The 27,935-nt window shown below is 35.3% G+C and overlaps 1 protein-coding gene across 1 annotated transcript in view; it reads left to right on the top strand.

Moving 5' to 3' along the window:
• Nucleotides 1–27,935, top strand: part of MALRD1 (MAM and LDL receptor class A domain containing 1) — a 242,766-nt gene that overhangs the window by 95,937 nt on the left and 118,894 nt on the right. Inside the window, exons 22-26 of the mRNA XM_069004716.1 lie at nt 3,156–3,266; nt 4,135–4,348; nt 7,886–8,133; nt 10,666–10,963; nt 26,398–26,643. Coding sequence (XP_068860817.1) covers nt 3,156–3,266; nt 4,135–4,348; nt 7,886–8,133; nt 10,666–10,963; nt 26,398–26,643 — 1,117 coding nt within the window. The remainder of the gene's footprint in view (nt 1–3,155; nt 3,267–4,134; nt 4,349–7,885; nt 8,134–10,665; nt 10,964–26,397; nt 26,644–27,935) is intronic.

Raw genomic sequence — 27,935 nt, 5'->3', positions numbered from 1 at the left:
CTGAAAAGCAACAATAGGTATTTGGACATCAAGGTCTTTGGCTAAATGTGGGAGCATAAAAATAAGGAGTATCAAAATTTGACATAAAATTTTGTAGAAGGACCTTATTACTTGAAAAGCGGAACATGTCACTTTCAGGGATTAATTATATTCATGTAAGCAGCATTGAACTATTTCTGTGGCATATAAGCAACAAATTTGCTTTCCCATATCCTTTTCTTCACTCCAGTTAAAAGCTTTCTGTGAAGGAAATTTAACACATTAGCAGCTTGTATGAGTCACTGAAGAGAGAAATGAAGAAAACAGCAATGTTGTTCTAAACAGTTGTTTTTACCATGCAGCTCTCTGCTTATAATGGGATCTCCCAGGAATGCTATGAAATACCTACAGCATCAGGAATGGATTGAAAAAAATACTCAGTATTTACTCAGTCACCAGTGCACTCAGTATCATATCAGATGTGGGCAGTGCATGTGAATTTAAATATACAAATAAATTCTCACTAGCTCAGTTATTCAGAATAAGAAACTATAATAAAAGGTTGACAGAACTCAATACTTTTGTAATTCAAAACAAATTTTATGATTTGTTTATATACAAATATGTGTTGATATTAGAAATGAAATCTGGGATGTGGTGACCTCCACACCCTGCGTGTGGTTTGCTAGGTATTCAGCGGAAGCATGTTCTGTGTTTTATTGGATTTTTCCTAAATATTTTTTTAAAAATATAGTTGAATTTCTCCCAGCTAGGTAAAGATCTTGCTAGGCTGTTTGGCAAGCAGTAAAATATTAATTCATCAGAATCAGTGGGAAATCAGAGCATAAAGATGGTTCATCCTCAGTTTTAAGGCCTGGGACCAATTAACGTGCTTTGGGACTTCTCCGCATACTCTGGGGTCCAGGGCTTCTTTACAGTGTAGGAACCCATGTTAGTTGGAATCACATTCAAAGAGTGTTTTGTAGAAATCAGCAGGAAATTCTGTGGAGCCACAGCCAGTATTACCACCACAAAAGGCAAATGTGTATAGTATAGAATTTTTTTTTCTCAGTTTCAACATAGATTACAATTTCCCTGTATTCTTTAACTGATTTTCCCTCACCCCCAACATAATTGATTTTAAGAGGTATCAAAGGAAAATCATGAGACCTTTGCACACTGTTAATAATTGCCTGGTTTCAATTGCTTGATTAATCAATTAATAATGGATGTAAGAATAACTCAGAATATAAAACTATTTAGGTGATATCTCATTATTTATGTTAAGAAGGCTCTAACTATTGTATGAATGTGAATATTTTCTGTGCTTAAAAGACCTTTAATCAATATCTTCCCCCAAGACTACCACATTTTTTGGACTTTTGTGTCTTAGTCTGCATCCATGCCATCAAATATCATGTAGGATTGCTGAAGATTTTCCTGCTGTTTACATGAATGGCTACCTTCCTGTGTTTCTATTATTTTCTTAAACATTGATTTGCTGTCACTTTCCTGAGAAACCTCTGTTTGATTATTTGTTGGAACCTTTTTTATTTAGTTTATGTACTCTGACTTGGCATGGGTAATGCTACCAAAGTGTTAGATGTGCTTTTTTGTGATGCAATTGAAATGCATAGAGCTTCAAAGTGCATTAAGGTACAGGGAAGCCTTGGGTTTTAATAGCACACAAATTTATGGCCATGTTTTACTCTAAAATTTTAACCTTTATCATGATATGATAGAAAATATGAATTTCTGATGAAGGAATTGGATATCTAATAGAGTAGATAATTTACAGTCTGTAAAAGCATGTGCATGTATGTCTATAGTCATACATATATCTACCTTCATATAAATCTATAGTTTGTATTTGAGAATAAAAAAAGATATTTTCTTTTTCAGCACACTTTATTAATTCAGATAATATCTGTAATCTCTTTTTCTCTAATTTGTTTATTTTCACTTAAAATTCATGTCTTCTATGGGCAGATCTTCCTGTCTATAAAGTCAGAAGTTACTAGTTTTTCTATCCAATTTAATATATTATCTATTTGTTTTGTTCCCCTGAAATGAAAGCTCTTTAGTGTGAGGATTTGCTGTTTGCTTGGCAGAACTTACCTGTTATGCAATATCATGTACACTCATGGGACTGCATAAATTTAAAACAAAAGAAAGGGGGTTTTCCGTTATGATGAAAAATGCATGGGCTGCCCTGAGAAGATTACACAGAGTAGCAGTAAATCCTTGAAAGCAGAAGTACTTCAGGCAACTGGTGAATGGATGTTTAGCTCTGTTAGTACTGGCTGGAGACGGAGCTTGACACACTTCATCAAACACCCATCTTGTTATTGTCAGCTCAGTTGAATTTGGATGCCCATGAGGTTGGATCAAAGAATATTTAGGGCTTTCTGCTCATGTTGAAGAGTGTTATCATTCCCCAATTTGCTGTTTACAAGGGTATGGGCTTTTAAAAGTCTTTCATTGCTCAGACAGATGAAATTTGGTCTTTATAAAAAAAAGAGAAAAAAATTTATTTGTGGAAGAAACAAAATGTTTCATGAGAAAGGACAAGAAAATCTATCCTGGAAGAGCAGTTAATTGTATGCATGAACAAATATATTTTTCAGTAAGTCTTGTTAGCACTGTTTCCATGTTGTACAACTGAATCACAACCCACTAATGATCAATTTTTATTCATTGCTAGCCACTCTGGATAAATTAATGAGATACGTTAGTCCAGTTAAGGCTCTGGGCTGGGTATGTTTATGAGGAGACCAGAAATTCTCAAAGCATCATTTTCTTAGTATAGTCATTTACACTGACATCTCCATTTGTGTCAGATTGGACATTAGGAAAAGGTTCTTCACCCAGAGGGTGGCTGGGCACTGCAACAGGCTCCCCAGGACAGTGGGCACAGCACCAGCCTGACAGAGTGCAAGGAGCACCTGAACAGTCCTAGTCCTATGATTCAGCTTTAGGTAGTCTTGCAAGGAGTAGGGATTTGGATTTGATTGCCCCTTCCAATTCCAGATATTCTATGATTCTGTGAATTTTAAAGGTGGAATAGACATTAGATGTACAAGACAATTTTGTACTCTTGTATACAATTATAGGACTCTTAAGTGTGTTGGTAATGGAAACATTTTTTTGTGACCTAGAATTACTTCATTTTTTAGGTACTCTGTATAAGCAGGAACAAGACTTCTAAACTATGGACTCAAAGTGGCAGCCAAGGTCCCCAGTGGAACAGAGCAGAAGTGTTCTTAGGAATTCGTTCAAATTTTCAGGTGTGTCTTCATATGTGATATGTTTCCTGGAGAGCTGGCTGTTAGTACTTCTATATTAAGCATTCTTCACCTTCTCATTTCCCTTTTTACACCACGCATATACCTCTCCTCCCAAATAGAAGAAATCATCTTTTTGGCTGTCTGACTGGTTATCTGAGCAGGACTCAAGTTTTTGGAGATTGCTCACTCCTCTTTAATCTCAGACTGCTATCCTTTTTTAAGACTGAGAATCCCTTCTATCCCTGAATCCAACTCTGCTTAAAATATTCTGCTTCTTTCTCCTTAGCGTGCAGTAAGTAAAAACATCTGGGTTTTGAAAAAAGAACCTTGAGTATGACATTCTCTTTGAAATCAGAGCAGATTCCCAAGCCTCTTAGAGGCTTGCTTTGTTGTAGACTTATGAAAAAAAATCCCCAAAAAAACAGCTATAGTCAGTAACATGTTTTTAAAAGAGTTACATTTCCTGATACTTCTGTCTTGGAATTTTAATGAAATTTAATTTTTTTTTTTACATTCACGGGAATAAATGATGGATGGCAGACTAGTCTTTTTCAGACTTACTTTGCAGAAGTAGGTAGTACCCTTGCCATTAATTCAGGATGAGTGAGGACTAGTATGTCTTTTTATTTCCTTTTTTTTTGTGTGCTTGGTAATGTTAGCAGATGGTCCTTCAATAATTGTAGTGACAGATCTGTACCAAATGTACTACAAGATTTTGTAGAATTATGCTTTGACAGTAAGAACTGACCACTTCATATGAAAAGATTTGTGAGGACCAAGTTCAGTCTCTGTTCTTTTCATGTTGTGTGTATAAGCTGTTCTCTATCTTATCAGTGGCTTACTATAATAGCTCTGTAATTTTTATTAGGTTATTTTCAGGGCAAAACGTGGTGTTAGTTACATGGGAGACGTGGCAGTGGATGATATTACCTTTGAAGATTGTTCCCCTCTGCTTATCTCAGACAAACCTTGCACATCAGAGGAATTCATGTGTGCCAACAAGTACTGCATCCCAAAGAATAATCTGTGTGATTTTGTAAATGACTGTGCAGATAACTCAGATGAAAGCCCTAGTATTTGCAGTAAGTATGGTAGTTTTTTAAATATAATTATCATAAATAACTCTGCCTGCTGTGAATTTTTATTACTCAAATATTTTTGACAGCTCAGCTAAGAAAGCAAACAAGAAGGTAATAATTTAATTCTATTCCTTGGCTTTTAAGGATTTTAAATTACTATTATTTAATTTAAAGTCACATGAATGAAAATACAAAGAACTGCTAATGAATTTATTAAAATAACTCAGAAAGCAGCTGTCTTTAAAAGCAGAATATAATTATCCTGCTTTCCATATGAAAAGAATGTATTAAAGCTGAAAAAAATAATTCAAGCATAATGCCTTTGGGAGATGAGGGACCTACCTTCTTAGATATTTCAAGGGTTATCAGGTCTCAGAAAATCATTTTAATCTGAATATTGTACAATTTTGGTTTTACAAGACATATCAAGAAGCAGCATGTGTAGTATCTGATTTAAAGAATGATATTTCATACCAAATGGCTCCTCCTGGATCACAATATATGGTATTAACATCTCCTTTTCTTCTACTACTACTCACACAATCAAATCTGCATTGTTTGGTACCATATTGACAGTTGCCCCATTTTTATTAAGATTATGAATTCAGTTTATCAAATTCTCAGTGAATACATTTCTATGAAGCAAAGGTATGCTGATATCCTACAAAAGCTAGGGTACATGGCAAAGGAACCATGTTTTGCAAATTATTTTCATACTATTAAACTACTCAATCATTTCCAGTCCAGGAAGAGTACATCATTAATCTATATGGGACCAGTTCAGATCTTATGCAATTTAAAATGAGGAGTATTCCAAGTTGTTATTACTCTGTTGAAAAAGGTTCTCAAACTTTGGCTTTTATTTTCTGGAATTTTCAAAAACTGTTTATTCATGGAGTTTTTTGGGGTGTTTTTTTAGTTTTCTGGATCGTCTGTCTTTCCCATGAAACATCATCAGACAAGTAAAAACTGAAGCATTTAGGGCAAAATACTTCAAATAAACTGATGGGATCTAGTTTTGCAACTACCACAATGAGGATTTTATTCTAATTTCCCATTGGAAGAGATGAATTGAACCAGCCCTACAAAGTGAATGCTTTCCTCTAGCATGTTTTTTTATTATTATTTTTATGTAACAAAAAAATTGTAAAATTCTTTATAAAAAATTTCCCTAATTGCATCTTTTTTGTAAGCTTTACAGTGAAGCATTATGGTGCTTCAAAAGCATGGGAGTAATTTAATATACAAGTGCACAATCATCTGCAGTAACTTGAGCTTCTAAGCAGGCTGTCTAAATTCTCTCTTTCATCAGTGGAGTAACTTGCTTTCAGGCTGAAGTTCATGCAACTTAAAATCAGTTGTTTGAGTTAGATTAAATAAATTGTCCTGTAGATATGAGTATTTCTCTTTGTTCACTCTAGGGATCCTACAAGGACATCTAAATTTAGATTAGATAATACCCAATATATACAGCATCATCAGGGATATTAGTGCTCATGCCTTACGGTCTTGATTCTTGAAAACATGTCTTTAAAATAAAATGGTCAGTTGTATGCATGAAATTTATTAAGATGGAATTTTTAAATAATGGAAGGAATTTCTTTCTGGATAATCTTGAAATATTAAGTAATTAAATCAGATAAAATATGATTATGACAAATTTTATGGGCAGTTGCACTCAGTTGAGTTAATCTACAATTTAGGATTTTCATAAAAGATAATCATATCATTTAACACATCAGGTTTGGTTTGGTTTTAATTGTTATTTCAAATGGCATTGTATTTGCAGACAAAGGTAAAAGACAGTGAAGCTAGTTTTCCTAAATAGCTCATATTTTTAAGAAATAGTTTCTAAATTTTTCTCTTTATGATATTCATAGATTAAAATTTAAAAAAATAAATATTTTATTTTATTTTATATGAGCCTGAAATTTTTGAGGTAGCTCTCTGTCCTGTTTTGGTGCATGTCTAGATTCCATGGATTCTAGCTCCTTGGCCTCATTACTGATGCTTCTGAGCTCCTTTTAGTTAAATAAAACTACTTTCAAGTGGCTGAACTTTATAAGACCTCAGAAGAGGCTCAGATTTTGTTTACATTTTGGAAGAGACATTTTTTAATTTCTGATATTGTCCTACAAAATGATCCATACAGTTTCTGAATTTATCTTCAAAGCACTTTCCTTTTCAGCAATAATAGTAAGAATATTCAGGGCACAGTTGAAAGTCTCTTGAAGTCTCTGCTGAAATTCCAGCCTACTTCAGCAATTTTAGTCTTGGTAAACATTAAAATGAATTTATACATTTACAGAGAGAAAAATATAGAGAACTTAAACTTGTAGCATGATGAAATTGACTTAACCTTAATTTATGCGCACAGTTACATGGTTACTCACCATGATGGCTGTTTTGACATTCAAGATTCAAAAATGCGTGTTCTTTCATATAAAAATCAGCCAAAATTATGACAGCTTTCTCCTTTTCTAGGCATTAAGTACAACTTAAGGAGAAATGTAGATTATCATAGAATCATTTAGGTTGGAAAAGACCTTTAGGATCATTGAATCCCACTCTTAACCTAGCATTGCCAATTTCACCACCAAGCGCCACGTCTACATGCCTTCTGAAGACCTCCAGGGATGGTGACACAATCACTTCACTGAGCAGCGTGTTTCAATGCTTGACAAACCTTTCAGTGAAAAAATTTTCCTAGTATCCAATCTTAGCCTCTACTGGTGCAACTTGAGGTCCTTTTTTCTTCTCCTAGCACCCATTACTTGGGAGAAGACACCGACCCCCACCTCGTAACAACCTCCCTTCCGGTAGTTGTCAAGAGTACAAAGGTCACCCCTCAGCCTCCTTTTCTCCAGACTAAACACCCCCAGCTCCCTCAGCCACTCCTCATCAGACCTATGCTCCAGGCCCTTACCCTTCTTTGGACACAATCCAGCAGCAACTTTATTATCTATGTTTCTATATTGGCTAATAAAATACAAGTGAATTGAGGAATTTTTCAAAAGTAGACTAACTTTGTGTGGGATTCAGCTCAAGGTTGTCACACCTGCATTTATGTTTTGCCTGTATGTGTCTGTATAGTGACTGTGATTTTATGGTGCTCAGTACATTCATTTGGATGTATCTGTTCCCTAGATATAGGCATTTGCTCTTGTTCTCACCTGATCTTAACATGTTCCTTCAGAAAGAGGCTGGTTTTCTGCACGTGTCTTGAACGCCCTAGGGAGGTCAATTAAGACCCTAAGGAGCTAAAATAGGTTACTAAATTTGGTTACATTTATACCAAGGATTCTGTTGACTGTAATAAAAAAAGCACTGAGACCCACCTCATATATATGCAAGTATATCTATCCTATTATTATAGTCGAGAACATTAAAAATGCTTTTTTAATGAGATACATGGATATTATTTTTTTATAGTGAAGCGCTTTTTTTCCCATGGATTTGAGTACTACCTTGTACTATATATGTACCTAATTAACTACTTGAAAATAAATCTCTTTTCATGTGTGTGCAAATAAATTTCAGGTACATCTATTGGGCATTGCAATTTTGAGTTTGAACTTTGTGGATGGAAGCAAGATGAAAATGATGATTTCGACTGGCACCTCAGAACTAGCAGTACTACAAAACTGGGCACTGGACCAGCTACTGATCATACACTGCAAGAGCCATCTGGTCATTATATTTTTATAAAGAGTTCATTTTTTCAGCTACCAGGACAGAAAGCTAGGATTTCTAGTCCAGTCCTAAGCAGAAGGAATAAAAACTGCAAGGTATGTGAGGGTGTGGTAGTAGCAAGAATGAAGAATTCGATCTAGATTCCACCAAGGGAATACTCCTAAAATGATTAAAGACGATTACTGAACTAATTCTTGAGGAAAAAAAACCCATCTTGTTGTAGAGAAGTCAGGATCTGATCTTATTTCATTGAAATCACAAGAAAAGAGATATCTTGGTGCAGGAGAATTGTTCTGGAAGTAAAGGAGTACTCTGGGGGATTCAGATGAAGCTGACAGTGAATGTAGTGTCTGATTTACCATGTCTTATGCAACCTGTCCAAAGTAACAAACAACTATTTAAGGGTTTCTGATTTTATGGAGAAAGTGTGTATAAGTGCAGTAGTAATTGATTTTCAGAGAATACAACTGCAAAGGGAAGGGTGTGTGACAGAAGGTTTTGTCACCAGCTTTTCTCTGGAGAATGGAGAAGTGTAAGCCTTGATTTTCCAAACCAGTACAGCACATTGTAGTGACTTCAGCTTGAACATTTCTTTGCAAACCTGGAATAAAAAGTTTCCTGGTTTTGATAACATCTTTTATAGTCTTTGCTAAAAATATAATTTCCCAGAAACTTTAGCTATGCATTATTTTGAAACTGCAAGTTCGCCTTTATGCATCTAATAAGGAGGTCTCTCAAGAAGATAATTTTGATTAGGCCATTTTTAAAAAAGCTTTTGAAATGAACTGTTTGTGTGATCACTGAAATATGCTCATCAAAGGAAGATTGTCTTAAACTGAAATAGTCCTAAACAATTTACTGGCTATGAAGGTGACATCTCTGTGCAAAATGTCTGGTCACTTGCCTCTAGTTGCATTTATCTAATACTATTCATGAGGAAAATCAAAACAAGAGTTTGAAACTCAGAAAGCATTCTGCTTATGTTTGAGATTTTAACCAGTTCATTTTACTGAAATACTTCTGTCTGAAAACTCTCCAACTCTTTATAGATAAGAAAGTCAGGAAGTATTAAACATAAAATCAAATGATTTTATGATTCAAAAGAAAACTTGACTAATTGTGATATTCAGTAGCCATTATATAAATCTATATAAATTATATAAATCTAGCCATTATAAAATTACCTTCAAAATTGGAACCATGTCAATTTTTTATGCGTAAAATACATATATAAAAAAAATTCTGCTTAAACAAGTGTGGAGATCTCAGCCTTCTGATTCTAGCATTATATTTGAGAGTATCTCTTTCTCTACATTATCTGGTTTTATGCTCTAAAAATACCTTTTCCATTTTTAACTTCTATGAAGAGAAAATCATGCAAAAAAATAAAATAACTGAGAATGACATGTTCACCTCTGTACTGTTATGATGTATCCCACATTAAATGCAATTAAGTGCTTGAAGCGTAACTATGGGAAACTGTTGCTTTTATCACATGAAAAATCATTTGCAAAATTGTGCATGTTTATGCACCTTGTACAGACCAAACTCTTGACATCCATAATGTGGCCTGAAACAGTCAGTCATATTTGTAATATTTTACTTTTTGAAGGTTCTGAGCAGTTTTGAAACTTACACGTAGTCAAATGACCAGAGTGAAATTTCTGGTACAGGAAATTGTATGAAGGGGAAAAAATATTTCAAGGTCTGAAACTTCATCTAATAAGATCAGAGAGTCCCTTCAAGTATTTTACTCCTTTCTATGGGTTATTTGAGAAGAAAATGCTAAATCATATCTTACAACAGATTTAGTTTGTCATCTTAGACCCTTTAAGATAAATGGAAAAGAAACATTTACATCAATGGGACAAGTTTCATGTAGAGAAAATAAATATACATCAGCAACTATAAAGGGACATGCATGAATAAAAATCTTTTGTCTTTATACAAGACTTTTAGAAACAAAGCTGCATCTTCAAAAGGAATAGAAATACAATATTGAATTTTAAATAACTGAAAGTGCAGTTAATGGTGATGAATTTTCACAGTGATTTTTTTCTGTATGTATTTGGTCTTTTGTACTTCAGAATTTCTTTTCACTATTTTTACTAAAAATAAATAAATCAGTTTTCTACTCAAAGGGCCTCTTATATCTTTTAGCTATTTTGTTTTCTTATGACCATATAGAATTTTTGCTTCCTCAGTAGATTTGATTATTTTCTAATTGCACACTCTAAAATTGACATAAACACATTTTTAACCAGAAAATTGTTCAGTAAACTGAAGTTGTTTCCTATATTGTAAATGGCACTACTCCATTCCTCTGTTTCCTTATAAAGTATCTTAGTTCTTTTACATTTATGTGCAAGAGTCATTCAAAGGGATTCAAGATTAGCTTTTGAAGATTTTAATGCTGTTTTTAAAGTTTGGCTTGTGGAATAGTTAAAAGATTGCCACTAGTCAGGTTTTTTTGTCGCATTTTGATTAAATTATTGTTCAATCAGTAAAATTAATGCCTACTTTGAATGCTACTAGTAATGATCAATTTAAGAGTTAGAGTAAATACAACAGCAGAATTTGTCTGAAGTCATGTATTGCATACTTTATGCTCTCGCTTTTGCTTACAGATAATTTTCTATTATCATATGTATGGAGCTCACATTGGATCGTTGGTTATCTACCAGAGAACTACATTGAAACATGAAAAAATTCTCCTTAATCTTACTGGAAACCAGGGAAATTTCTGGCAGCGCAAGGCACTGACCCTGTCTGGAGATGCAGATGAAGATTTTCAAGTTGTCTTTGAAGGGATAGCTGGAAAAGGTCCCAAAGATGGCATAGCACTTGATGACCTCACGTTTTCCAGGGAGTGCTTACCATCCCAGGAGTTTTTACCAGCAGAACCCACAAAGCAACCTCCAACAGGTATGTTCCTGCTATGGATAGTCTGTGTAAGTTTGGAAAGAAGGAATTGCAGCATAGCTTTCATTTCTTTGTCTCTCTTTCAAAAGAGAAATAGTATACATATCTTGCTAACAACATGTAGAAATTAAAACACTTGTAGACAGCCCATGAAATTCTAATAAAATTATTTTATTAAATAATTGTTTGGGTACTGAGTCAACCCTTGTGTATCTGCAAAGTTTCTTGTCCAGCCATGTACACTTAGCCAAAATCCTGCTTAATTCAGTAGGATCTATTTATCAAAAGTTGTAAAATAGAGTTGTAGAATAAAGAACTGAGTGGGACAGAGCTAATGTGGGTAATTTGCAATAAGGTCAGGAGGCTTAAATGGTTTTTTGCTGGTGGGAATTGTTACTAATACTGCTTAGGCACCATATCCATATTCTGCCTGTGTGGTATGGTGCCAGCATCAGTGCAATTATTTGCACCATCCTCACTTACTGCACTAGGGAAATAAGACTCAGAAAACATTTACTGGAAATAATACAGTTTTGATGGGGATGGATCCCAATAACCCCAAGGTAAGAGCTACTCATGAAAGCACTGATGCTGTACATTAGCAATATTTGCTTGGACACAAATGATGGAGAGAATCTTTTTGACAGAACAGGACAAATCTTTTTCCTCCTTCCACATTTATCACAGAGCTACTGAAATGTAACCCCTGAAGTGGAATTTAGGAGATGCATTTTGGTCCTGGGCCTACTACAAATTTCCTGCATGGCTGCAGAAAGTAATTTTATCTCACTACTCTGTCTTTCTGATCAATAAAACAAAGTTAATATTTCCCAGTGTCAAGGACTACCACGAGAATGGATCATTAATTTATGCGAGGAACTTTGCTGTGTTACTGCTGCTAATGAGTAGCTTTCCCCTTTAGGATGTCATTAAGCACTGCTCAGGCATTGGGAAATAACACTGATGAGACTACATCAAACCCAAGAAATTGCACTGAACTTCGAGCACAAGATAAGCAGGAAAGACATGGGCAAAATTTTCCAGACATCTCTCTGATAAGGTGCCAGTTACAGTACTATTGGCTTCTTCTGCCCAGCCCATCATGGAAATTTATTGCAAATGAAATTGATGTTTTAAAGTTCAGCTTTATATTAACATTACTCCAGGAGGAACACTAGCCAAGGTTTCTGATTCTTTATTTTTTGTTGTATTCAGACTCTATCCTCTTAATGGGAGATGCAAGTCCCTGTGGCAATGTTAGAAGTTTTAAAAGCCTTGGTTTTGATAGTAAAGAATGTTCCAAAACACTTTTATGTTTTATAATAAAAAAGCTACTAAAATCTCAGGAAAGAGCCACCAGAGACTGATTTCTTGGTGTAGCTCATCTAAGATGTACTTTGTGAACTTCATAGGTTCACAACACTTTAAGGCAATGGTTTAAATTCACCCATATAGGAAACCATATTTTTTATATTGAATAATTTTACTTGTCCAGATGAGAGTTTACATGACCCACTGAGGGGTTCAAATGACAGCTACTACTTAGCAGTGGTATCTGTTTGCATCCTTGCTTGAAACTGGGTCTGCTTCTGCCTATAGAAATGCTCTAACTGTGGCAAAATGCATGCTGGATGTTGTGAGAAGTGCTCTGTAATGCAACTTTTTAAAATAGAACCAGCTAGAATGGCCACGATGATCAGCTGCAAAAATCTGCAGTCCTAGACTTAACTGCTTATATGTAGAAATCAAAGAAAGTTTAACCAAAAGTAAAACACTTATATCCATTGCTCAATTTTTTAAAAGTTTCCGAGGATAAAGATCATTCAGCAAAGATCTGTTTCTTTCTTGTCTCCAGCTAGGGACAATATTTGCTAAGAAAGTAGAAATGCTTCATCTTTAAGAGAGAAATTTTTAGGTTTTGAGGTCTGCTCTAATACAATTCCTTTTCAATTTTTTATTTCTTTTAGATAATTTTTGTAATATACACATCAGAGGAGATTCTTCTGAGTCTTACTGAGCCATATCCCTGTGTAAGACAAGTATACTAGGGTGTCTTTGCTTGTTATTTCTGCACACAGAGTGATATGGCAATGAATGTAGTGTAAAGACAAAATAGAACAGAGTCATTAAATGTTCTCACCTATAACACAGGCTCTCACTGTTCAGAAGAATTTTTCCCTGACTCTATATATAAACGCCTTGAAATTCTGCACGTTAACAGAAGTATATTCTAAGGTGGTTGTTTCTTTCAGCCAAATATGCAGTAATGTTTAAAGGCTGGAAGTGAGCACTGGACAGCTAGAAAAATAATTTTGATAGTTAGCATTGTAATTTTCTGTAAACTACAGGATTCTGTAGATTGTTCTCAACATGCTGCTTAGCAACAACAATGCTGAAGTGCAAAGCCACTGAGAACCACTTAAATTGCTGGGCCTGAGAAACAATAAACATCATTTTAGGCTGGCCCTTATCAAATTTTCATTGTATTAAGATCATTTTTTACTCATATGCTACAATGGTATGGTGTGCAGGAAAATGCGAAGACAATTTTGTTTTAGCAACGCTATTTGTGCCTATTGCTGTGTCTCTGCAGTGTGCTAAGATTCTTGAGTTAGATTCTGCCTTGTGTAAAGGGCTGCCTGTATCCACATGAGCCCATAAAGAGTCCCCGGCCACACTGAACCTTGTGAAAGTTGCAGTTGTTTCTGTATTTGCTTTGGGTGGTGAGGTTTTGGTAGGTGGGGGCTACAGGGGTGACTTCTGTGAGAACGTGCTGGAAGCTTCCCTCATGTCCAACAGAGCCAGTTCCAGCTGGCTCCAGGATGGACCCACTGCAGGCCAGGGCTGAGCCCACCAGTGATGGTGACAGCATCCCTGTGATAACAGATTTAAGAAGGGGAAAAGTTGTTGCACAACAGCAATTGCATCCAGAGAGAGGAGAGAGAAAATGCATGAGAAAGAGCTTTGCTGTCACCAAGGTCAGGGAAGAAGGAGCAGGAGGAGGTGCTCCAGGTGCTGGAGCAGAGATTGCCCTGCAGCCTTTGGTGAATACCATTGTGAGTTAGGCTGTCTCATGGCAGCCCATGGAGGTTAATGGTGGAATAGTTATCCACAAGTTATCCATGAGTAATATCTTATACTTACAGTTGTTTACAAAGAGACATTATGGATTTCACAACAATTTCCATGATCTCTAAACTTGGTTTTCCTCTCTTCTTTCTATCCCTTCCCTCCTGCAGTGTTGTTACTGACTATAAAAATTGCATATCCCTTCATCAGAGTTTCTGCTCATGTCTCTGTACTATTCACCTGGGAATACAACAGCTGCCAAGGGCTGCCTGATCAGATTAGCAGGCTACAATAAAGAAAAGTTATTCCCGGAGACTACAGAACTGGTATCTGCTGACTTCAGTTTTGGAGAGAAGACAGTTATTTTCAGCAAATTAAAAGCAATTCACCAAAGTGTGGAACATGTCTTTAAGAATTTTGAGAATATAAGAATATTAACAGAGAATCACATCAAGGTCCATTTCACTTGATATCCTGTCTACTGATGTCAGTGAGCTGCTGAACATATATGATACTTCCTCTTAATGTTCCTAATATTTCCTTTTTAGGAGACCTTATGAACCAAATGTGGTTTTGGATATGTACTAAACCTTAATGTATTTTCCTTCTGTATGGAGCTTAGTTTCCCTGGAAACACATTCAGAAGTATAGCCCCTTCTCACTTTTTGCAGCAAGTTGTACAGTTCTGCCACCAGCTGAGAAAGCGACTCTGTTTTCACCCTGTCTCCTTTTACTGAAAATAGTGAACAGCCAAACATACCTAGTCCATATTGTTCTCTGTCCAATCATCCTTAAGCAACACTATACACTGAAGGAGTTTCAACTTATTTCTTACATAGAAACTATTCCATATGTTTTCCTTTCTCTGACTTTTAAAAAAATCCACAATACTCTTTTGGGATTACAAAATCAGGTCTGTGTAGAGCAGTAAGGAAATGAGTGACCAGTAGAATGATACTGTAACAAAATGATTCTTTTTCTCCTTTCTCTCTTTCCTGAAAAATCCTAAAGCCCTGATTGTTTTGTCCTTTTTGAACATTGGGCTTTTGTGTTCCTGGAACAGTTTCAGTACTGTGCTGTGTCACTCTTTAGGAGTGGTGGTGATAGGATTTCATAACCTGTGAAAGACAGACTGTGTTATTCTGTGTAACTCAATTAACATCACATTTCATTGTCACTCAGGATGCAATTAATTTGCTAAACTGTGACTGTTTATCTCCATTGTAGTTGTAGAAAATAACTGACACACCTGTTGGGGCTGGATTATAGGAAAGTAAGTGCCCTTCAATGGCAGCTGATGTCAGGAAGGTTTTTTCAGTTCATAACTAGCACTGGGTACAGCCCCATTAAGCCACTTCATTTTCACAAAAAGACTTTTCCTATTATTCATAGTTATTCCTTGCTTATATCACCCTGAATACCTTTGTATCACTGGCAAAGTTTCTTAACTCATAATTCACGCACTTTCCTTGTGTTTTATAAGTAAACATTAAGGAATACTGCCTTGCTGTTTTTCTGTTCTTTCCTTGTTTGTTTTTTTTTGTTTGTTTGTTTTTGTTTTTGTTTTGGTTGGTGTGGGTTTTTTTTTTTTCCATACTGATTTTTGAATCAAGTTTCTACTTCACAAAAAAAAAATAAAATTTATAGAATTCAGTCATCAACATAATTAAAATAAATATACACAAAGTAATAGAACAATCAGGAAATCAGATTTACCAAAAGTATTTTCATTTGAAATATTGCTCCAAACTCTAGAGTGAACTCTAAAGGCCAAAGGATATTGCTTATATCACTCTTCTGCAGTTATAATTAGATCTATAAAAGTTTATGGACGCTTAAATAGAAATAACTTCGGCAGTTTTGGTAACTAATATATAATTACAAGAATAATAAAATTTTATGCTTCAGTGCATAATATGATCTACTGAAAAGAGGAAAAAAATATCTCTTTATGCAGAACTAATCAAATAACAAAGCATTTATAGCTTCCTTTGAAACAGCCAGCATTGACCATTGCCTGAGAGAACAGGATGTGAAACGAATAAAGTAGAATTTCTAAAGCATTTTAAAACCAGTTCTGGGAAGAGAAAGAAATAAAAACAAAACTGAAACCAAACAAAAATAAAAAATTAACCCTGAAGCAACAACAACAAAAGCCTAAAGAAGCCCAACCAAACAAAGACCCTCCACAAAGCCCCCAAACAAAAACAAGCCTATAAAGAGGACTTATAATTTCTTTTGGAAGACTGATTCTGTCTATAGGTGCCTTAATTGCACACATCAGGTTGTGAAATTTTTTTCTTCATTAGTACCTGAACAGCAATATATTCTCAGATGTAAGCAGAATGAAGTTCCATGCAAGTTGCAACTTTCATTTTTACCTATAAAATAATACAAAAGGTTTCTCATTATGGTATTTTAAAACTAAGAAATCGACATGTTTATTTTTTCTCTCTCCTTTCTGATACAGTATACCATTACTTCCATATTTTTCAGAAAAATGGTGGAAATACTGTGGAATATGTAGATTGGTTTAGGAGCTTGATATGAAGCTACTGCTTTTCACTATAAAGTAGTCATTCATACAGGTGACTTGAATTCAACTTCTACATATATTGTCCACCTGTTATGATGAAAATTATTGAGTGTGAAGGAGAAAAATATATAGCCTAGATTTTGGTTGTGTATCTTCTAATTCTGTTAAGCTTTTTCCCATCAAATTCCAAGTCTGTGTAATTGTAAGCACCATACTTTATCAATTTAACTGGAAATACTGCCCTTGTACCACCTTTTTAATTCTAAAGTTTCTTCTGATCCTTTTTCTTTGTTAGTAGCTTGGACTCTGATTTATCTCCTTTTATTTTGAGCTCTAGACTTACTAGCTTGCATAATGGTTTGAAAGCAATGTGCCCATTTGCTAAACTAAAGAAAAAAATCCTATATAGTTGTCCCAGTCTAATTAAAAAAAAAAAATTATAAAAATTTAGAATGGGTTGTAATTTCAAAGGAGTTAAAAATATCTTTTCCAGTATTCTGTGGGGATTTAGGACACATTTTAGTCCCTAATCAACTAAAACAGTTGAATATACAATAAAGTATGTTCAGTAAAGATGATGTGCAGAAATTTCCCATAATTTATTATAATTTTATGTCAAAGAAACAATTTTTTTCCCCTAGGTATTCCCAGACCTAATACCTTGAATGTGAAATTAAAGCTCACAAATTTTTTTGTAGCATCAGTCAGATGAGAGCAGAGCCTGGATTGGGCCCATAAGTGATTACAACTCTAGAAACTGACCAACAGAATGTAATTAATGTCATCTCAGTACATGATTAATGTCATCTAAGGTCCTTGGAGGTAGGGCATTGTCAGCACTTGTTTTTCGGTTTCACAAAACTATTTAACATCTTCAAAACTTTCTTTAGCTCTTGGGTCTCCAAAGACTTGTTTCTGAGAAACGTGTCCCAGAGCAGGCATCCAAATAAATATAAGGTCAGGAGAAATGAATGTTCAGTGCTGGCAGTTTGATGTGAGCATCTGAGCAGCAGGTGAGGGCAGGTATTTATACCTAGATTCACAGTATGAGCTGGTAATTCCTTTTGGCAATGAGTAGCTAGGGTTTGGGAATAGCCTTTAAAACCAAACTGCTCCAAAAAGTGTAAGAGGAATTTCTGATACTATATTTATAAAGGAGAACACTCTTAAAGAGCCCTGCTCTTTCATTTTCTCCCTACTGGGAGAACTAAGTAAGAAGACTTTTACCAAATCCAAGCTTTCTCAGGCCCACCAGTGCTGCTGACATTATTAGCTCTCATTACTAGACTTTTCCCTATGTGTTACATATTATACATTCAGAGCTGGACTTTCTTTGGGTGAACTGAGAACATGAAAGCTCTAACCCTGCTCTGCATTCCAAGAACTAGATAACAAATTACTCTTACTGGTGTGCAATTACTTTTCTTTTTCTCACACATCTAAAAGTAGAGAAATGATGTTACAGTACAGAGCTTTCCTAGAAATATTGAATGTTTCTACTGTTAAGTCTTGCAACAGCAAAAGTAATCTGAAAAAAAAGTTATATGTTATATTTCACAGTTTGTGGTCCTATTTTACCTTAAGTGCAGTACACCTTTGCTGGGCATTTGAATTTTCTAGACGTCCTGGAACAAAATTTCTGTGTGTGGTTAAGACTGAAGACAAGTGTGGTTCTTTATTCTCCTTCTCAAAATCTAGGAAACAAGATCTAACTCAAATGATTTTTTAAGTTTATACGTTGTGCTTTACACCAAGAAAGATTTCAGGCAACTCACTGCACAGCTTCATTTTCATTCTCTGATTTTTTTGTTCTCAAATTTTTCAACAGAATATGACTTCCAAGTAAAATGATATTTTAGCTTTCACAAGGTACCCAGCTATCACAAGATGTGCCTGGGTGCTCTTTAGCGTTAGGATAAAGAAAGTTAATACACAAATAAGTGGTAAAAAGACTGTTACCTGTCAAAATTTATTAAGCATTCTTGGCTGTGGACGGACCACAATCATTTTTTGCTTAAAAGTCAGATAACCCCCTTGGTCCATCATCCATGTTGAAGACAGAGGTAACGAATGTATTGAACACCTCTGCCTTTTCTCTGTCCCTGTTTGTAAGGAGACCATCCTCCTCCTGAAGTGGGTCGATTGCCATTAATATACTTGAAAAAACTCTTTTTATTGTCCCCAACAGCTCTGCTCAGCTGAGCTTTAGCCACACAAATTTATTCACTACAGTGGAAAGCAGCATCTCTGTATTCTTCCCATTTCACCTGCCCTTGCTTCTGCTGGCCATACACCTTCCTTTTTTTGCCCTTTTTCCAAGAGAAGATTCCTGTTCAGCCAGGATGGTTTTCTGCCTCACCTGCTTGACTTTCAACATTTGGGAATTGCCTGCTCCTGTGCCCTTAGGAGGTGATGTTTAAAAAGTGGCCAACACTGATGGACCCCCGCACCTGCAAAAACATTTTCCCAGGGGAAACTCACTAATTCCCTGAGCAGTCTGAAGTCTGCTCTCCTCAGATCCAGAGTAGAGGTTTTTGCACTTTTCCTTCTGTTAGCAGAGATTTTAAACTGGATTGCTTTGGGGTCACTGTGGACAAGACAGCCGCCAATCTCCACTTTGCTCACGAGATCCACTCTGTTGACAAGCAGTAGAACAAGGAATTTGTCAAAGCTTCAAAAGAAGATTGTGTAAGAAATAACTTGGCTTGTATTTGACTTAGAGATGAAGGTTTGGGTTAGGTAAATATTAGGGGTTTACGTAGTATTGTTTTTTGGGTTTCAGGACTGTTGGTACTTTCCTCTGTATTTCCCTTACCTTCCTTTCCAAGCAGAGGAAAGCTGAATGGCAGAGCTTACATGGAAAGTGCTGTGGAAATCCTGTAAAGTGGCATCAAACAGTTTCATCAGGGTTCTCTTTCTAACCATGAACTATTCTGCTCTTTCCATGTTCAGTCACTTGCTAAGCAGATGTGCTACTACTCGCTTACCTCAAAGTGTGCTGATAAACGTGAACCCATGCTGAATGGTGGTGCAGTTAATAAAGCTATTAATGCTTTTGGGAATAAATGATTGTACTGGATTGGATTAACGTTAAATGAGAACAATAAAAATATGTTTTTGTCTTAATTGTTCCTACTGGCTGGAACAAAGATAAGGAACAGATCTCCTTAATCACACTAGGAGACAGTGTAGCAACATTACAGCATAGCAGTGACAAGTGTAATCCTTGTTGTTCTCAAAACCTCACCTCAAAGCACTTTTGCTGACTTTATAGGTATAATTTTGGTCTTTTTCTTTCTCTGAGCACAAACATGTAACTCAGAGGAAAGGGAAAAGCTGACCATATTTGAAGCTATATTTCTATAACATACTGTGTGATTAAGGAGTTTGTTTTTATCTTTCTCCTCCACCGAGCATTAGGCATTTTTCATTTTCCTGTTGATGTCTTCAGTGGAGGCTTAAATGTGTGTGGAGGGCTGTTCAAGACATCAATGAAATCTTTTCATCATCATATCCTCTTCAGATGAATGTGGCAAATACAGTAATCCTGAAATTTAGTCCTTCTGAGCAATGACAGATGAGGATTCATAGAGGTCATGAGATTCAATTTAATCAGTTTTAGGCAGTGTTAGTTTCTCCTACACCTGACTCTTACTCACATATTTCTGAAGAGTTTAAATATAGCTGTGTTTAAATCTTGTAATTTCTTATAGAAATTCTGAGCAAATGATCTTTCTTGCAGCTTTTTCACACTTTAATCCCATCTGTACACAACTGAGAATTCTCCAGAACAATTTCCTTTGTAGTTTACATTTGTATTGTTGAATATTAATAATGATTTAAGGGAAGAACTTGACATTCGTAAATAGTAGAGATCCCCAGCTGATAATAGATGTATCTTGTTATCTTCCCCTTTGAATATTGAACAGTCTTTTGTCAAATTAAAGCCCTGACTGGACCACCTCATAGTGTCTAACATGGTGAAGAAAATGCCATTTTCTGGAAAACATTTGAGGTCTTGCGGCCGTATGATAGAAAGACTATTTACTACTTATCTATGTCTTTTTACATGCCTTTATTTGCCAGAGAAAGGTTTCTCAACATACTTTTGTTCACACTTTCAGTTCTGGAACCAGTGTTTCTCAGGTTCTGGGGCTGCATGTCCACTGACTTCTCTCACCAAGGTTAAATCTGGCCAGGACAGTGTCCTGCCCTCTGGTCTCAGAGTCAGGGCTGTGACTGTGAATTAGAGCTGGTTGGTCAGGCTTTGAGTAGGATTTGAGGGAAGTGCTTTTCACCTGTCATATTCACTAGACACAGTCCAGCAGCTCTGGCAAGTTGTACAAAGGTGATTTATCACTGCACTGCAGCTTCACCTTCCACTGTATGCTTTGGGAAACAGCTTGGGGTATGGTGGAGAATATGAAATGAACACATATTCCAGTGCACCAGGAAATGCAGATGCCATACCTTCTTCCACCCTCCAAACAAATCAGATAGCAAGTTGGACCATTAAACCAGAGGTCACAACTAAACCATTTGGGTCTCTAAGGCAGAAATGTCACCAGTTATGCACCAGTCCAGGCTCTCATAAAAGCACTGTTACATTGATTTGCTTCAGGCAAGATGTCGGTCTATAGTTATAAAATACATTTTACGTGAGCTGCAAGTTGTACTTCTAAAGGATATATTGCAGGTTTTTGACATATTTTTAGGATTGTGGATTTGATTCCTAAGGAATGTTTCCTCTTTCTGTGCCCTTACTAAGGAGTTCAGGCAGTAAATATTTAGATTTCATTTATTTGAGCAAACCAAAATTTTGTGCAATATAATTTTATTTTGTATTTTTGCTGAGATTAAATTCAGGAGTGTGAATTAAATTTTGCACTGTACTTAGTATTAATATTTCTCACTATAGTAGATGCATATGATGAATACTATTTTTTCTGAGAAACCTTTGCTTAAAAACTAGATGTGGATTCCTGTTCTCTTAGTATTTCTTTTTCCACCCTCAAGAAGATAGGTTATAAATTTCAACATGTCTTTGGAGAGGGAAGACTGTATAAAAGAACTGATGTATCACTGTTCCCATTAAGCGTATGTCTGTTACAGCAGTTTTCCTTGCTTGTCCTTTTCTTTATGTTGGAGACATAAACCACCTGACTAGCACTGGAATAACAGTATTAACATGTATTGCATATCTTGTTTCAGTTTTCTGGCAAGGAATAAACCAATCTTGATGCTATTGCAATAGAAGGAGTATCTTTCAATGAATCCAGCCCTGGGTCTCTTCTTATTCGGTATGGGGATTTGCCACCTAAAGAAAGAAACTAAAAATTTTCTCTTTAATTTGACCTACTAGCATCTTTTATAGACAAAATAGGGGTAGAATTACTCAATCAACATGGAAAGTATGCACTATTTCTATTACTGAAGGTATTAGTATGCTAGCACTGTAAGAGTGGAGGAGTTAAAAAGACCTTGTACCTTTCTCTAGTCAAAACCTGGTTTGTTTGTTTTTTTTCTTTTGGGTGGATGCACATTTACATGCATCTAAGCAACTGAGACTGAAGCTTTTGCTCTTAATAATATTGCTTTAGCATGTCCCTGTTTATCTTACATGCAGTAAACTCAGTATGAAGAGTCATTGAGTTGCCCATCTTGCCTTTAGCTCAGGATTTCTGGTAACTTTAAATAAAGTAAAGCACCATGTTAGGACCCATTGAATGTGTCACAGATTGGGTATGTCTTAAAGGGTATTGAGTGACTGATAAAAACCAATACTTTCTGAATAAAAAAGTACAAACAGAACAAAGATTCTTCAGTGCTCTGTCGTGGATGGAGGCAATAATACACAACAGTGATAGGCTACCTTGCTGTTTATGGTTTTGGTTCTTTTTGGTTCTGAGGTTGAATATTACTGGATCTGATTGCTGGAAAATAATTTTCTTGTGTTTGTGTGTGGGAATGGACAAGATAAGAAATCTGTTGAGGAAGTTTTGGTTGTTGGAGAAGCTTTCATCTGCTCTTTCTTTGTAATGGTCATGACTTAGAAGGTTAACAATTTCTTCTAAAAGTCTCTTTTGCAAATGAACTCAAGCTGTTGTTTTTCTAACTTTCAGTTGTTCACAATGCAAATCAATATGTCAAGGTACTTGCAAGGCTTACAAAACCAAATGTTTGCACTCAGTTCTAGAAAAAAAGGCTATTTCCTTAAAAAAAAAATCTGATATAGTATAATACTTTTTAGATTTTTTTTTCCCAAAAACCCAACATCTGAAAGTCTTTGAAAATTCTTGTAATTTCTAAAGCTTTGCTTTTGAAATGAGATGCATTTTTCACATTCCTGCACTGACAAGTCAGTATTACTATGCATCATCAACAGTGATAAAAGCACTTTTCTCTGTGTCCTTGGGCTATACTGGTAAGATATTAGAGGAAAGATGTTCTTGTTAACAAATTATTTTTTTAAGGACACATAGATTTCAGTCATACAGTAATGTCAACTCAGAGCAAGAAGGATAATGGAGTAATTGTTGCAGGGAAAAACTTAGAGATCTAAATTATCCAGAGAGCCCCTATCCCTGGGATGTCACACTCCTAGTCTGCTGATTAATTACTCTGGCCTCTATACCAGATAATGGTTCTCCAGGAGCTCTAGCTTTGATTTAGAAGAAGGTACGCTTCTATCTATGTGAGTGTAAATAAAATATTTTTTAAATCTTTTGATGCAGATCTAGATTTTCACACCTATTGATGGGTTATTATGATAATAGTAAACTATCCCATTCATTTGTTTTGGTTTAGGTTTGGAAAACAACAATGTTGATACTATTAAAATATAATAAGTTTAAGAAGGTTAACAATTTACTAAATTTAACTACTTAAAAAAAATCCCAATTAGAACATAATCTGGCCACTTCTGAAAAGAATAATAAAAAATGTTTCTATAAATACATTAATAGAAAAAGGAAGGGCAAGGAAAACTTCCATTCCTTATTGTATTGGGGGGGGGGGATATAGTTACCAAAGATGAGGAAAAGGCTGAATACTTGAGACCTTCTTTGCCTCAGTTTTCAACAATAAGACAGGTTGTCCTCAGGAAAAATTTATTTTTTCTCTTGATGTTTTCAGGTACATTTTATTTTTCAGAATATTTAAGAGAAACACTGTTATAAAATAAGGAGATTAATCCTTGTCCCAACTACATATTTTAAAATATAGCAGTTTCACCTGTTGATTTTGCTCAGGCTGAATAAACAAGGCGATTATTTACTGGTGCAGCTGTTTTCCTCTGTTGTATAAATCCCCCTCAATTTAAAGATTATTTATCTGAAGTATACATATAAAGATAAGAAAAAAGATATTTATCTGAAAGGGGGTCTAATAGCCTCTTAGGATCTACTGTAGCCTAGTGTGTTGATGCAGTTACCACACAGGACAAAAATTATACTCACTAATAATCTTCAAGAAGCACTGATGGGAGGAAAAATTTACTGAACCTTGTTAAGGAGAAGTTTCTCTCAATAAAATATCTCTCTCATACCCACAGGAATCTATATAACAGTGTTTGAACAATTAGGATTGAGAAAAAGTAGGGAAGAAAGGAAGAGAGCTCAAAAAAAATCCTTTTCATGTAGGTTCAGGGTTGTTTTTTGTGAGGAGGGGAGGTTGTTTGTTTGTTTGGTGAGTTTTTTTTCCCTGCAGTTTTAAAGCCTTAGAAATGTCATTTAAAGAGAAGCTATACTATGGAAGTACATCCAGAAGCAAGTCACGTTACAGACTCAGTTAGGCAGTGTAATATCATTCATTACACATGCTTGAAAAGATTCATTCATGCCAGGATTCAAGATGGATTTTTTTGTTTTCCTCAGGAAACAAAGACTTCCACTTTTCAACTCTGCTTTTTTTTTCAACCTGAAATTGGAGGCAATGCTACAAAGGGACCTCAAAATTCAATAGTTATTGCAATTATTGATCATTGAACTGCAAGGGAAAGTATTTCAAGGCATGAACTGCATCCTGAAATTTAAATTCCTAGTTTGCTGAAAAAAATATGTTTTGCTAAATTCTTACTGCCATCCCATAAAAGAAAGATAGGATTGTAATAACTAGCTCCTAAAAATATATGTCATTTAAATTAGGCTGCAATTTTATAATAAAGCTCTGTCACCCTTTGGGATACAACACAGATGACTGAAATTCTTAAGATTGATAGAAGTTTCTGATGGACACTGACTGATCGATACTATTGCACCATTCTTTTGATCAGGACCATTTTCAGAGATTGTGTACTAATCAAAATCACACTGATGCTTTTATAAACTTGTAGTTGAGAACTTCAAAAAAGTTCTTTTCTTCTGGTCAGATTACCATTTATCTTGTCTCTAGATCTGGAGACCTTTTCCTGATGTTCTTGACTTTCCAAGTCAGTATGAGATTTTTATTCTTACTTGTGTCTTTTTGATCAGAAATTTTTCGTCCTTTCTCTGAGCAACTGTTAAAAGCTACACAATATACAATCATCCAGCCTGATACGTATTTTTATGTTACTAAGAAATCAGGAATTAAAAATTAATAATTTCCCTAGAAATCTTGCTAGATATTTCTATCATATTCCAATATTTATTTGTATTTTAAATTTATTTTAATAAGGATTGTGTTAGGAGGATTTTTACTTAAAAAGGAGAGGTTAACACTTGTTTTCTTTAGCTGACATCTAGGAATAAAATGACTTGTTTTCACTTTACCCAAAACCTACAGCAAAGGGTTCTGACAATGTTTTTTCACTTTGGGGTATTTGTAATTTAGAGTCTGACTGAAACAAATGCCATGGGATGGATGTTGCCAACATGACCCCTGCATATCCCATCTCTTATCCTCTTTTTACTAATAAATCAATTTTTCTGACCTCTTAATAAAATCCAGCCTTATGTGAATTTCATTTAGCACCTTTAAATTAATACAGTGGTAATGGAAACAAGTTTTTAGCACCATGTTATTTTCAGTATCAATTAACTTAGATTCTCCCTGTACTTGTGCAACTTTTAGACATATATATATTCAAATTTTTTCTGTTGAGCTAATATATTGATGCTTCTATTTTTAAGTAAAATTATGCTTGTTAATTTATTTCTGGCAGAGCAGAATGTACAAAGTAAATGGGAAGGGGTCCATTTCAGAATTTTCTGTTTCATTTCTTGATTACAGAATGTACTAAAGCTGCTATGTTTTGTTCAGAGTCCTGCAGAAACTGATCTGAAATGAAAACATGAAACTTGGAAACAGATCCTGTGATCTGAGTCCTACAATCTTTAGGCTGTACAATAGCAGAATTATCCCTAAATAATGGCAGGAATACTGGACAAAAAGGACACCGCCAACCTACTGAACTCATAAAAAAAATCCATTAAAAGGCAAACCTCTGTAGTTAAAACAGAAAAGTTTCTTCTTCCAAATTAGGGCTCCTAAAGTAGGCTCAACTTTGCAGCTAAAATAAAATGATTTAATCCAACACCACATGAAAGGAGAATGTCAGCAATTAAGTCAGACTAGAAAGCTTTGTTAGTGACGGAATGCCTGGCTGGAGCTTGCCCTCTGAGGCTTTACAAGGGAAACAGTCATTTATTTAGGCAATCACTTGACAAAATACAAAAGAAATAAACTGATAATGGATTGGCACTTCAGGGGAACCAAAGGATTTTAATTAAAGTGCTCTGGACCACCCTCCTCCCACTAAATATTAAGCTCTCTGAAACGTAACCTTCCAGTAACCTTGCTGGGATGCATGGCACTGTGATTCACCAGGACACCCTCATTATTCTCTTTTCAGGCTCCTGCTCACATGGCCATAGGCAGTGCCAGAATGGCAAGTGTTATAGACCAGAACAAAGCTGTGATTTTGAAGACAACTGTGGAGATAATACAGACGAGAGTAAATGCGGAACTTCCTGCACCTTTGAGAATGGCAAATGTGGCTGGCAAAATTCCCTGGCTGACAATTTTAACTGGGTGCTAGGGGTCAGCTCACCTCAAAGTCTTAGACCTCCCGGGGACCACACGCTTGGAAATAGAACTGGTATGTTGTTAGTTCACAAACAAGATATAATTGCCTTCATGAAATGTTTCATACCTTCACAGGCAGAAGGGGAGTACTAAAATATCTAATCAGGCTGTCATTTTTAATAAATTAGATGTGTTACAATATAAAAGTATTAATTACCATTGTACAATAACTTTAATTTAGGACAATGGAATCTTAGTTTTTTCTCATATGAGTCAGGCAAAATAATTTGATACTTGTCTGGAGAGAGGCGTTTGGTCTGGCTGCAATTTGCAAGGGTGAGTTAGCTCAGCTCTGAGATCCACTGGGTCCCACTCCTCCAGAGCTTGAGGTCATTTCCAAGAAGCTTACAGTTTCCCATAGTGACTATTCATACTTTAATTTTAGATAATGTTAAATAAATAAATAAATTTAAACAAACAAAGCTCCTTTGTTAGGGCATCTCCTGGTTTTTTTTGGCCAAAGTACTCAGTTATCTGTTCATGTTCTTGCTACAAGCTCTGTGCCTGCATCCTTTGCTTTTGAAGGTCCTATAGCTCAGGCAGACATTACCAAGGCTGAGTTCAGAACTGACCTTAAATTGAAATATTTCACAGCAGAGTTGCACAACGGAGTGGTAGTATTTGTTGAATGTTTACATGAGCTGCTGAAGGACAAAATCCAATAAACTTGAAAATATGTAGAAAAAATAATTCATCTTCACTGTCTAATAATATATATGTTTAAGGCATTATCACAAATACATCACTACACTTGTTAGATATACGCTTGACCTTGGGAAAAAAGCAAATTTCTTATCCCATAATACTATGGCAAACATCTATGGTCATACCTTAGCCAGAGAAGTGTCAAAGTTAGAATGAGCGCATTTGTTTATGCAATATCTAGTGAAGTAAAATTTTTTTTGCCTAACTCATATAGGAACATTAATAGATGTGCAATTAAAATTTAAGTGTGTTACTTATACTACATTTATGTTTATGTGAAATACACATTTCTCATTTGTACAAACTAAAAAAATGAATTTGAAAAGTTGGGAGAATTTTTTATGCTTCTGATTAAAAATAAAGATGGAAGACTCAAGGACCGTATCAGTCTTGAAAAATATTGACTGTAGGCATCTATTTTTGCAATTTCCTCTGACTAAATAACTTATATGTGCATTAATATGCATACAGAGTAAAAATGACCAAAGATAATATGAACCATTAGGGATACCTAATGATTTATAAATGCATAAAGGTTTTTTCCATGTTTCAGAAGTTTTTATTTAGTGTGACTTGCTATTTTGAAGATTACCTTTCAGG

This window comes from Aphelocoma coerulescens, chromosome 2 (genome assembly GCF_041296385.1).
Source record: "Aphelocoma coerulescens isolate FSJ_1873_10779 chromosome 2, UR_Acoe_1.0, whole genome shotgun sequence".
NCBI classification, from domain to species: domain Eukaryota; kingdom Metazoa; phylum Chordata; class Aves; order Passeriformes; family Corvidae; genus Aphelocoma; species Aphelocoma coerulescens.
This window is presented reverse-complemented; position numbering and strand designations above follow the sequence as displayed.